Below are 12,556 nucleotides of genomic sequence, written 5' to 3' on the forward strand. Positions count from 1 at the left end.
GCGTACGCGCTGAGCCACACTGACTGCCATGCGCAACCACGGCCATGCCAGAAGAAGAGACACGCGCCAATCTGCCTCCCACTCTTCACCACCACTTTCCGCTCATGTGCACGCTTGATCGCACTACCGTGAGCTCGCTCCCTTTCCCTTTGCTCGCGCGGGAAGAAGGCGCTCATCAAGCCACCATCCTTCTTGGCTGACCCTCACATACTTTCACTCGCACCTAAAGCATTACAGCATGCTCGGCGCGATGGGATCTTATCGCACTTGGACTTTATACGGAACATGACACTGCTCCAGTCGCGGGCACGATTTGAGAGGTGCATTTGGAAGCATCCACTTGTAAGTTAACCATTTGGCCATCTGCATCCGTGGAAGTTCTCATTTATTGTCTCGGTATTCCATCACAGTGGCAGTGAAATTTCGTTATATTGAAATGATTTATAAACACTGTTGGTTATACTGAGGTTCAAAATACATGGTGTTCTATGGACAAGAAGTTATAAAAAGGTAAATACTTCGTTATATCGAGGTTTAGCTGTATTTGTAGGAAAATATTGGTCTGTTAGAACAGCATTGTAAGTAATACTTGGGAATTTATATGAGAATTTCAAAGAGAATCACAATTATTTCATTATATTAATTATTTAATAACGTTTCCCCATCGTCATACAGACACATTTGACGCTGCAGTAGTTTGTCATTTTGGCTACAAACTAATTGTGCAATGATTGTTATTGCCTCTGGCTTCTTTGCGAAGAATTCACTGTCTTTAATTTCATATGCCTTGTTTATGAGAGTTTGTTCTCTTGTTGGTAAAAAACCGTTAGACACTGTTCTCTGCTGCTTCACTCGACAGATGACTCTCTCCAATGACACTTCATCCTTGTGGGTTGCCACTACTGACTCTACCATCAGAAACTGGGTAAGCGCAAGTTGTTTTGTGCTAACCCCATCCCCACTTAACATGTCGTTATATATGTTGTATACCTGTGGCTCCCGCCATTCTCTGCTGATAAAGATGGCTATCAAAACATGTCGCTGCATTGTTCAGCAGTGACAAAAGCTACCATTTCATGCTAAAAATGTCAGTGTTGGTCGTTATGTTTGGGTTGAGTGAGAAAACAGTGCGTAATTACTCATCCCAAAGCTGGTTCTAGACAGCCAAGCTAGGTAGGTGTGTGAGCTACGTAGGAGTGTTGTCATGCATTGAGGTGTTTCAAAAATGGACAAAATGACGATGGCAATGCAAGAGAATTGGTTCAATGCGTAGTGAACTCTCCTCTTACGACATAGTTGTCGTCTGCTTGACCATTATTGAAATACCCACATGCACATGATCTATCCGTGAATATCATCATAAAAGGCCAGCCTTTAATCTTTGTGCACAAGAAGGGTTCATGATGAAGCTGGGCAGTGCCAGTGCAGTGGAAGTACTGAAGTAAACTGCACTTTATAGTCAAGGGTTTGACGAAAAATCGTCTGACAAGGGAAGGTCATAGTAAAAGAAAAAACTGCAGTTAATAGTCGAGGGTTTGACGAAAAATCGTCTGACAAGGGAAGGTCATAGTAAAAGAAAGCATACACTCGCCAGCTCAAAATAACCATATATTGACATTTCGGCGGCTCTACAGGTGCTAAAACATCAATATATGTTTTATTTTTAATTGGCTAGTGTATGCTTTCTTCTTCAAAGTGCACTTTACTGCTGCACAATGAAGTGCTTTTCGCATCCAGGAGTCTCTAGCCACTTTCCTACAGTTGTGTACAGATACTTAATAGTAGGGATGGGCAAATATTCGGTATTGTCGAATATTCGATCAAATAATTCTACATTCGTTCCTCACTTCGATTCGAATTCAGGTATTCAATATTTTCGAATTATTCCGCGCTCCCGAATAGGCAGCCTGAAGCCACGGATGGCCAGTACACATCTCGGAGGCTATGCTTCACGTCATGGCTGCCATACATCAACCATAAATTTCAAAGGCTATACGTTTTTGCATTAAAGAGCTGGAAATGTGCTACGCAAAAGAGCAGAAACGGTGCTAGCGTACAACCGAAACGAAGCGGCAGAGTCCGCATCGCCATAGTCATCAGCGGAAATCGTACGTGAATGACAGCAATGACGGAACGCTTCGTGTCTATTTGTGCCTTTATTGCATTTACCGCCGCACATAACAACGCGTTGGCCGCGGGATTTCATGGTCACCATCCATGATCGCGTCGATAGCTGCCGCAGTTTCCTCCGCAGCGGTTGCGGCAAAAAGTCGTTTCGTTTTGACTCAATACGCACATCGGCCACGTGCCTAAAAAAAATCACTGCATATCCACAAAGTGAATGATGATGAGTGGGTGAAGCACCGGGGGATCATTCAAGTAAACCACAGCTAGGGACTAGAGAAAGAGAGCGCACGTCGGGAACGAACGCCCTTGTGCAATGCAGCGCCCCTAGCTACGGACGAGAAAGAGAGCGCACGTCAGGAACGAACGCTCTTGTGCACCGCAGCACCCCTAGCTACGGACGAGAGAGAAAAACACCGGAAGCGTTCTCCGGAAGCCGGAAGCTGGCTTCCGGAAGCAGAACCGGAAGGGGAAACGGAACCGGAAGTGGAAGCGGAAGCGGAAGTCGGCTTCCAGTTCTGGCTTCCGGAAGCCGGAGTTTGGTGTACATATACTATACATATACATATATATATGTATATATGCATATACATACATATATAGTGGTCTCCATGCCAACCAGAGCTACGGACTACGAAGGACAAGGCTCGGCCCTAAGGTGCTTCGCCCCTAAAAGCTGCTTAGTGGCCATCCTTGATCGCATAGATAGCAACCACTTTATAGTTTAGCGCTAACATTATTTGAGAGAAGTCTAGTGGCTATTTATTGCCTTTGGGCACTGCCAGCATGGAATGAATGGTCAATGCGTGGATATGTTTAAGCTTTGTTCTTATGGCTTTTCAACATATTCTGTATATTAACCTTCATGATGCCAGCTTGTCATTGCAAATTTGCTATATGGCAACGATTAGCTTTGTTTAGCCTGGGATTGCTATCACTAGAATGCTTCCATAATGTTACAGAGAAAAAGGTGTGTTTAGAATAAAAAATTAAATTTGCCCCCTTCGTGCATGTTTTCTGTTTCCTAACACAACCTTGGGCATCAAATGCAGCCTGTGAACAACCGGTGCTCCCAGCTGGACGACTATGACACCGACATACTGGTGCCTCTCAGCCAGAAACCACAGGCCAGCATTAAAGGCAAGAGTGGAATGTTATGTAGCTCTGGCCACTAATTAAGAACACACTGTAATTGCACGGTAGCTGCAATTATTACCTATTATTTGAAAGTGTTTAGAAAACTATTGGGAATCAATAATTTAGTCAGCTAATTGAATATAGCAGAAGGTAATTGAATATTGCAGAGTATGTTCTCTTTGGGGAAAGAGAGAGAATAATGAAGAAACAGAAATGTTTTTTTTTTTTTTAAGTTTACTATATATAAATTTTCCATCTTGTAATTTCAACAGCTACTGGCATCCTGTGGTGTGCCGCAGAACTGTAGAAAATCCTTGGATGGAGTGCATGGGGACAATGCTAATATGTGCCCACCCATACATGTCCAACTTGGACAGATAAATTCACTTTTAGGGGGGTGAGTGCGAGGTAACGTGATCAAGCGCGCACTGGGGGATCCTTCCTGCTCCTTTTAAGCCGAATGGAAAAGGAGGACCCGCACCACTTTGCTAGCTCCAGTTCGGTCTTGACCAACTTCCCGCACGCCTTTCCTCGGCACGTGACCATAGCTAGCGACACATCTAACCTTTGCCTTTGGCTCAAGTTTGTCTGAAAAGTGGTCCATATGAGTGATAAATTTTGTTCGAAATAACTGTTGTGCGGATTTGGAGTTCAAATTTGCGGGAGTCTTTCTCTATTCAAATACATAGGAATTTACAAGTACCAACAGAGCAGTTCAAGTTATCCGTCAGTTCGAATTAAGAGATTTCGAATTATCAGGATTTCTTTATATATTACAAAAATTAATTAGTGAGTCACATAAAAGAATTTGTTTATTACTAATTATCAATCAATTCTGTCTGCCAGTAAGAAAAACATGTTGCCAAGGGAAGAGGTTCTACATCTCTATTGCAACATGCACTTTGGGTGTTTTCATTTTGAAGTTTCTCTGGAGAGACAAGGTGTACCGGCAAAGCATTGTTCTGTACTGTGACAGTACAAAGTATTATTTCGTCTTTTTCTTTTTGTCAATATTGTCATTGCATGCATAAACATAAAGCATTACTTCTGTATAAGTTTGAAGAAAGCTTGCACGTGAGATAGTAAAGATCTGCCAGCCACAGAGTGTGTGGGTGATCACACTCTGCCTCCCACACAGGCAATCCCAGCATCAGGCATTATGCAGTCCTCAATGACAAGCGCTATGTAATCACCAAGGACACAGCTGGCAATGTAGCTGTGTGGGATGTCCTCCATGTAAGTTCTGCACAAGCTTCCTGCTTTTTGTGAATCTGACGGTAGTTTGAGGAGCGCACTTCTTTGTTGTGTTTGCAGCAATGGTTCTCAAGCTTTCAGCTGTCACAGACCTTTTATGAATAGACACATTTTAACCCATTAACTGCCACGAAAAATTTCTGAAAATTTATTAAAAATGCTTTTTTTTATTCTACATTTATATTGCCATTTTATTTTTTAATAAGAAAATATGAGACCATGTATGCCTATAGTACTTTTACTGCTCTTGGCGAAAGGAAATAGCCAAAGAGATTGTGCATTAGTTATTTGTGTCAGAATTTAAAAGGTAGTGCAATCTTTTTCGTGACGAGTTAACTCCTCATTGACATTTAAAGGGTTAATAAATATACACTTCCAGCTTGAAAATAAGCTTTAATGTTATTATATTTTAGGTTTGTGACTGCAAGTAGATGTTATTTGCATTGTATAATTGGTGTACTTTTGGGAGTAAGGCTACTGGTGTCAAGTTCAGTCCAGTTCAGTCTCTGTTTAGTGTTTTTTTTTATTTTATCTACACTCAGATCTACACTTATCGTGTAATTTTATCATGCAATGCACAAATGGGCAACAGCAATGCAAACAACTAAAGAATAACCGTGAAATGCCGAGTGTACAGTTATTATGAGCGCTTCTCACAATTAGGGTCATTGTTTCAATGCTGATGCTCTTTATAATGTTCATGACACATAAAGTTTAGCTACCGCTGTCCTCATTTAAGAGTTAAATTTCTTTTATTTACAATAATGCTGCTCTCAACAGGCCTGTAAAGTAGAAGATCTCGGTACGGCTGACTTCGAGTCGGAGGTGAAGAAGCGGTTCAAGATGGTCTTTGTTCCCAACTGGTTTTCTGTTGACCTCAAAATGGGCGTAAGTACACTGTGTTGTGTTATATATGCCTGCTTCTTCTCTTTCTGAAATTGAAAGGAGTTTTGCTTGGCAGGGGTGGAAGTGCTGTGCCATTTGCGCCACTCTGTGCCAATGTGCTTTTCCTGCGCCATCCTGCTCCAATACGTTGGAGCCTGCTTCCAGCCCTGGTTTGGCCTTATTATTGCGATAGCAATTATATGGGCACTCCAAGCGCATTTCTGCCATCTTCGCCGTCACCGTGAGGTTCCGTATAAAGTCCAACGGGGATAATAAAATAACACCCGCACTCTATGTGTGCGGGTGAAAGCGTACGAGGGTGAGCCGGCAATGGCGGCCCAATGTAGCGCACGCGAGGGAGGAAGGAAGCGCATGGTCTTTCGTGCGCAAGGCGTAGGGGCGAGGCGACGGAGAGGGAGGTGGGGAGGTGCGTTATGCTCCGTCGGCTGCTGCTCACAGCGCGGCTGTGCAGGCGTCATATCTTGAAAGTGATCTGCGATGTGGGTGAAGTGCGCACCCGCACTGGCCTCATCTTCAAAGCGATCTGCGATGGGGACAAAGTGCATGCGCTGATTGCCGGTAGCTTTGTATGCGCTGTGCTTTCGGCGTTTAGTTCACGTTGAAGCGAGACGAGAGACAGCACGAAGGTCAATTTGCCCGCTGCTGTGTGTGCGCTTACTCCCTCCGGCATTTTCACAGCGAGTTTTTCGGTCATCAAGCAAGATGTGTTCATGTTTACCTGTGACACCGTGCTTGTTTATTTAGTTAGTAAGCGAATGTTTACAGCTTTATACGGCCCATTAAACTACTATCCTTGCTTCGTATGGCTCTCTACTAGTTTGCTATCACAATCCATGCTTCCCCTTTTGGGCGAAACTGTGAATTTTTTTTTCATTACATTCTGGATTGTGGATACCTGCATGCACAGGCACCTCTGCTAAGGATTTATTGCCAAAATTTCGCGTGATTTATTGACAGAAGATACACATACAACTGAATTTTGTTTGTTCTCTCACCAGATGTTGTGCCTCCACTTGGATGACCCAGACTGCTTTACCGCTTGGGTTTCCACCAAGGAAGCCGGCTTGGGCCCTCCTGAAGGTCCTGACCCCAAAAGTGAGTGTTGCGGGACCTGAGCCTGTGGTAGAAGTGTAGTTCTCGAACCAACAGTTTTCTGGTGTGGTGTCTCTCTGGTAATTAATGCTTGTCCATATTTTCGTGGAAGAATTGGGCTACTGTTAATGGGGAGTTTTAGCTCTGCCTTTACAGCCTGTTCCGCTTAGACCATTGTATCCGTACAATCTGCGTACAGCTAGCTTTTCAGTGAGAATGCTAGTGCATGTGCGCGCAACACCTGTGCCAGCAGCGGAAGATAGAATGTTGCCTCTGCTCCACTGCAAGATCAATTGAGCGAAGTGTGATGGTGCGTCCGCTTAGCCTCTTTGTCATTTAGTAGCCAGGCTGACTGTGTTTAGCTTGTATCTCTGGGAGATGCAGCTGTAAAAAATTATTATAGTTTAACCTGTGCAAGGTGATAGTTTAGCCTGTCCTAATGTAAAGCCATGCGCACACCTATACTTTGTCAGTGTGTACAATCGAATTCCTGAGGCCTCCAAAATAATTCACTATACAGGTCAATTCGTTGTAAATGTCACGCACAGCACCGCTCACAATTAATGTGGGACAGAATTATTCCTTCGTTATACTGGTCATTTCGTTGTAGACGTGCTTGTTGTAGAGGCGCTTGAGTGTATCATGCGAAACCCTTTTATTACATGCACCAGTGCAATGTGATAAACAAGAAAAAGCACTCTGCATAAGCACAGGAGAAAACTAGTCTTTTAATTTAAGCCATAGAAAGCATTGCATTGTCCTCTGGTGCATTATGCAAAAGTTTGACAATATTATGTGGTAGCACTGTTCTACTCCTTTTTTGCTGCTGTTGTAGGAGTGCTGCATCTCAGTTCTCGTTTTTGGCTGCATTCCCAACAGGGGCAGCTTTACTTTTGATGTAAAAGCTGTGTGGGTTCTTGTAGGGTGTACATTTCAGCACAGCGCACTTCACACTGGATCACCCGTGCACCAGATAAACACTGGTGCATGTGGCAATCGAAAGAATAATCAATCACATTGGGCACAGTGCACAGATGATGAGTGTCACTGATGTCACACTTTTTTCTTTCCTTTTTTTTTTTTTTTTTTCAACTGCACGTAGCCTTCAAGGTATTTTTATTGTGCCCGCAATCTCAAAGGCAGTTCAGGCAGCCGTTACCGGTACCGGCACCACTGCATTGCTCATTGCTTGCACGTCGAGCCTGGAGCTGTGTATGATAGCATCAATTTTCATGAAGGCTGAATACTGTCATACAGTTTTATTGAAGTTAGTTGAGAAAAAAAAAAAAAGCAGCCCTACAAGTTGCATCACTGCAAAAGACACCAACAAGTTTTTGTTTTCTTTTTTTTTTTACATTATTTATGCATAGGGTTCTTCATTTTTAAGTAAAACCCAATAATTCATGATTTTTGCACTCGGAACAAAATTAATTAAAATCAGTTTAAACCCGATTTCTCCCCGAAGTTTACTCATTCATACAGGATAATAAAGAATACAGGTGTTACAAGACTATAGACACTGCCCACCTTTTGTGAGCAAGTGGTCCAGATACATATTATTAATATTATTGATATATGAATATGTTTTATGCCTCGTTCTTGCTTCACATACAAGCGAAAACAGGCATATATAAAAGTATGATACAAAGTATAATGCGGTATATTCTGGCGCCTGTCGTCAGTTGCTTTTTTTTAGTAGCTGCCTTGACATGAATATGACATTGATATATTGCCTCGCATTTTCTGCACGTCGCATACATATAAACGGCGGTAATGTGCTAGGAAGCGAATTGACACAGTGCTGACGTTGCTCTGCATTGCAAACGGTAACTGGGACATTGAGAGGGATGTTTTCCCTACTAGGTCACATTCAAAGAACGATGGCTGATTCGTCCAATTGGGAGTCCATTCATTTTGTTGCAAGAGCATATATTAGGAACAAGTAAAAAACCACAGACAATGGCTAAAGGCCCAAAAGGTCTAGGAAGGACACAGAAATGCTCCCAATGCATATGATAACGTACATCAATTAAGGCCTTGTAAGATGAGGAAAAGCATCACATCTCCTGGGAAGCATGCCCTTGTGCACTACTTTTTGTACTTATTCGTTCTTTGTTAAAAAAGAATGCTGAGAACAAAAGGAAGGGTCACCAAACCCGTCTTTATTTGTTGTGTTTGTTAGTATATTATGGTTTCTTTTCAATGTCTGAATAATTCCTGATATCGAGGATTTCTAGAAATGTGTTCGTCACATGATTTGTGAGCAGCTCTCTTTGTCATTACATGTTTCGGTGGGTGAGTTCGCTTGTTTATTATAATGTTCGTGTCCAGAAGATTATTGCTTGTGTTATTTGTTTGTAAACATTACCAGAAAGACCTCAAACTCTTGGCGGCCAGACAACCAAACCCCCGATTTTCCTCTTAAAAAATAGCACCCCATTTCTTACCCTCCAAATTTCTAAAAATATAAAACCCGAAAACGAAAGATGTTACTTATACACCAGGAAATATATGTAGTATACTAATTAGTGTCTCTTCGATGAGGTTTCATTGCTGATCACATCACTGCCGGTCTGAGTTTTTGTGCTTGCGAGAATTTGCGACTGGTAGATGTCTTGCATTTTTTTTTTACGCACTGCTTTTCCTCTTTTCCCAAACACTAATGCTTGGAACCAGTCAACCTTGGAGCTCTTGTACTTCAGGCATTACTTGAGCACTGGCCTCCATCTTACCTGCCTCCAGAACGACCTGAGAACGGTATGTCTCTTTCACCTGTTTAGCCATTATTGAGGCCATTATTGAGGCCATTGTTGCACTTGAGCCACTCAGTGGCCTCAAGTGCAAATCATTGCAGCTCTGGAAACATTGATCAAGTGAATTCAGAGAGGGTACTCATATTTGCCGCCTGCTACACCGAGGCCAGAATTCCTGAATTTTCATTGACTGGCTATCACTCAAAACAGTGACAGACACAGCAGAATACTCTCAAATGACAGGGTATTATTTGCTCGTGTGCTAGCTGGCATGAAAATGCATAGGTTCAGGACAACAAATGCCATATTTGGCAAACTCGGTCTTCCATAAAACAACAGCCATCACAACCAGGTAGCCCAATTGCAGCTTTGGCACTCTTATCAAATATGGTATGAACCAGAGCCTACACTGGTTCAAGCCTTGCTAAAAGGGGAGAATATTTACATTGAAATGGTTGTGCATTTTTACGGAGATGAGCAGCAGAGTAACGTTGCACGACGCATGTGTGCATGGTAGATTTTGACATGCATGTCTATACAGTAGAATCTCAGTGATACGATCATGCCTGATACGAATTTTCAAAAGTCCCTTGCCTAGTCCATTATCTTATAATGTGTTAAACTTCTAATGTCGCGTACCGTTTTTCGCGCTGCTGTAGATGATACAAACAAATGAACCGCCGTGTGATACCTGGCAGAGCTGGCAAGGAGGCCTCAGCACTGGTAGTGCCAGGCACTGTTGTCAGGCTGGCAGAGCAGTGATGACGATGCGCAGGTTGCATTCCTGTCGCCAGGGTAACCTACGTCACTCCGCCTTGACTTCACTGCCGGGCCTCCCCCCCCCCCCGCTTCTTACCTCAAAAGAAAGAAAAATTCACCGACGATTACGATACTCCCTAATGTGGAATTTGAGCGCAGCTCTATACATGTTTTCATTTCACAATATATTGGCCGGCGCAGACAATCTGTCTCGTGCGGCACATTGCAAACGGAGCCAAGTGTGGTGCGACTGCTTCGCTAATCGGGAGATCGTGAGAGGCAGCGTGTGGGGCGCAATTCACAGCAGTTGCCGCTGGCAGACCTCCGCTCATGCAGCGCTTCGTTTCGATATATGGTATCGGTGGACACGCTCGTCGCATGCCATCCTCCTCTGCTTTCCTCTTCACGATCTTTTCACTTTTGCCGTCTTTCATCCCCCACTGCGTTTCGCGCTCGCTTTTTCATCCCTCGCTGTGCTCATTCACTCGATTACGCCAAGGGGCGACGCAAAGGGACGCCAAAGCACGCTGACGCTCAACACAGGAACGGGTGCCTAACAACTGTGCTCTAAAAAGAAAAACTATTGCTTTGTGCAGTATCATGCAACTTTATAAAGAGCCGGCAATTACATGCGACCCAGTCTTGCCACGTCGGCAAGATCAGCGGCATTCACTTCCATGGGTAGCTTTATCACTGTATTCCACACCTTCCATCGTCTTCATCGCCCGATGGCAATTCAAATGTTTTCTACCTTTGCATCTATCATATGACAGGATACTAAGTAGCTTCGCCGCTGCAAAGAAAACAGATTCCTTTATCTTGCGCACATCATGTCCTTATCACCATCAGGCAGCAAGCAACTAGGATTCAGCAAAAAAAGAAACTCAAGATAACCAGGCAGATCTTGATTTAAATGTTGGCCTCGAAACAAGCGAAATTCGCAGCTCGCTGCTGTTAAAGTGTGTGTGAAGCAAATGCATCAGTGATTCAAATTCACCTTAGCCAAAAAGAGTGCTCCCTGCGGGCCACGTGAATGCCGTAACGAATCGCGATGTAGTTCTCCCTTTTCACACTCGCTTTTGTTACTTTTATTTCTCCATAGAGAAATGCAGTGCTGCAGCTATCTGAATCTGATGTCTCGTGCTTACGGCGATGCCAAGATGGCTGCGCTGCGTCCACAGAAAGCCATGCTCACACCATCAGCAGTGCAATAGCACCTCCCGAAGCTCAATTTTCAGCGCGATTTTGAAGACAACACACTAAAGAAGTGCAATTTTTTCAAATTCTGCAGCTTATTCCTTCCAAATATTTCACCATGAGATAAAAGAAGGTCTTAAGATTGCAGGGAAAAAGAGTTTTAAATCTGAAATTTTTATTAAGTCGCCCATTTCATTGCTATGTCCCCCCCCCCCCTTTATTTCCCGATTTTTTAGAGTTCTTGGGTGATACTAATTTCAGGTGATACAAATTTTTACGCCGTCCCGAGAGATTCGTATCATTGAGATTCTACTGTATATATGTGCATTCGTAGCCTTGTTTCTAAAGGTATGCTATGTAGATATTTGTTTGCCCAGTAACTGAGGGGCTATCATTGTGCAGGCACTGGTGTTGCCCCTACCATGAATGGCGGCGACAGGCAGAAACCTGGCAACATGTACTTCAGCATGCCAGATCATACGCCAGTGACTTTCAGGTCAGTGCTTTCAAGCTGTCAAATCAGCGGCAAATTTTGCACCTAAGTGTCTTGAACATTGCTGTTTTACTGTGCAGCGAATGTTACAGTGAGGGGAGAAAAACAGTTTACCAGATTTCTCTAATCGTTACCTACAAGGCCCAGTGCGCAAGCAGTTTTAATGTGTTTAGCAAGGTACCTTGGCTGTTGGCAATCTCCTGCAGACATCTTGATGGACTTGCTTTTTTTGCACATTGCCTTCACCAGACTTAACAGGTTCCTTCAATGAACTGCAAGGCACCACTGCTGTAGATGTCAACAGGCTCATCAGTGATGTCACCAGGCACTGACCAAGATGATCGATGCTGCCACTTACAAGAATGGGCTTAGCACTTACGCTTAATTTTCTAGCTTCTCGTGAGCAATAGACATTTGGTCTAAACACTCCTGACAATATGCTCAACCCCAGTGCGTTTACTCAATGAAAATATTCAAGCCTGTTCTGCAGGGTCTTTTTAAGAAAGCATAGCTTTAATCACTGTGCATTTTCTCTTGCAGTGAGGTTGGAGGCCGAACACTGCTCAGGTTTCTAGTGGGGGATGCCGGACGTGATGCGGAGGAGCTGCTGATTAATGAGACCATTCCATCGTGGGTGCATGATGTTGTGGTGTCTGTGAGTCCCGCCAGATGTTTTACCACTTCTTTGATTTTTGTGCACATGGAAGAACAGAAGAGTACTGCCCTACGACACTGCGCCCATTCCTAGGTGCTGGGACGTAATCAAAGTGAAGGTGTTCTCTGTAGGTGCACTTTTCAAAAGTGAATTTACCGAACCCAATGCAGTGTGGTAGCAGTGGCT

General features: G+C 43.5%; 1 protein-coding gene across 2 annotated transcripts in view; it reads left to right on the forward strand.

The window, feature by feature from the left end:
- The window catches only part of LOC119450064 (WD repeat-containing protein 48), a 62,162-nt gene that overhangs the window by 26,235 nt on the left and 23,371 nt on the right, over nucleotides 1–12,556 (forward strand). For both annotated transcript variants that reach the window (XM_037713420.2, XM_037713419.2), the window contains exons 9-16: nucleotides 860–925; nucleotides 3,177–3,264; nucleotides 4,400–4,497; nucleotides 5,296–5,403; nucleotides 6,420–6,516; nucleotides 9,190–9,270; nucleotides 11,625–11,718; nucleotides 12,256–12,370. In XM_037713420.2, coding sequence (XP_037569348.1) covers nucleotides 860–925; nucleotides 3,177–3,264; nucleotides 4,400–4,497; nucleotides 5,296–5,403; nucleotides 6,420–6,516; nucleotides 9,190–9,270; nucleotides 11,625–11,718; nucleotides 12,256–12,370 — 747 coding nt within the window. The remainder of the gene's footprint in view (nucleotides 1–859; nucleotides 926–3,176; nucleotides 3,265–4,399; nucleotides 4,498–5,295; nucleotides 5,404–6,419; nucleotides 6,517–9,189; nucleotides 9,271–11,624; nucleotides 11,719–12,255; nucleotides 12,371–12,556) is intronic.

This window comes from Dermacentor silvarum, chromosome 4 (genome assembly GCF_013339745.2).
Source record: "Dermacentor silvarum isolate Dsil-2018 chromosome 4, BIME_Dsil_1.4, whole genome shotgun sequence".
Lineage (NCBI taxonomy): Eukaryota > Metazoa > Arthropoda > Arachnida > Ixodida > Ixodidae > Dermacentor > Dermacentor silvarum.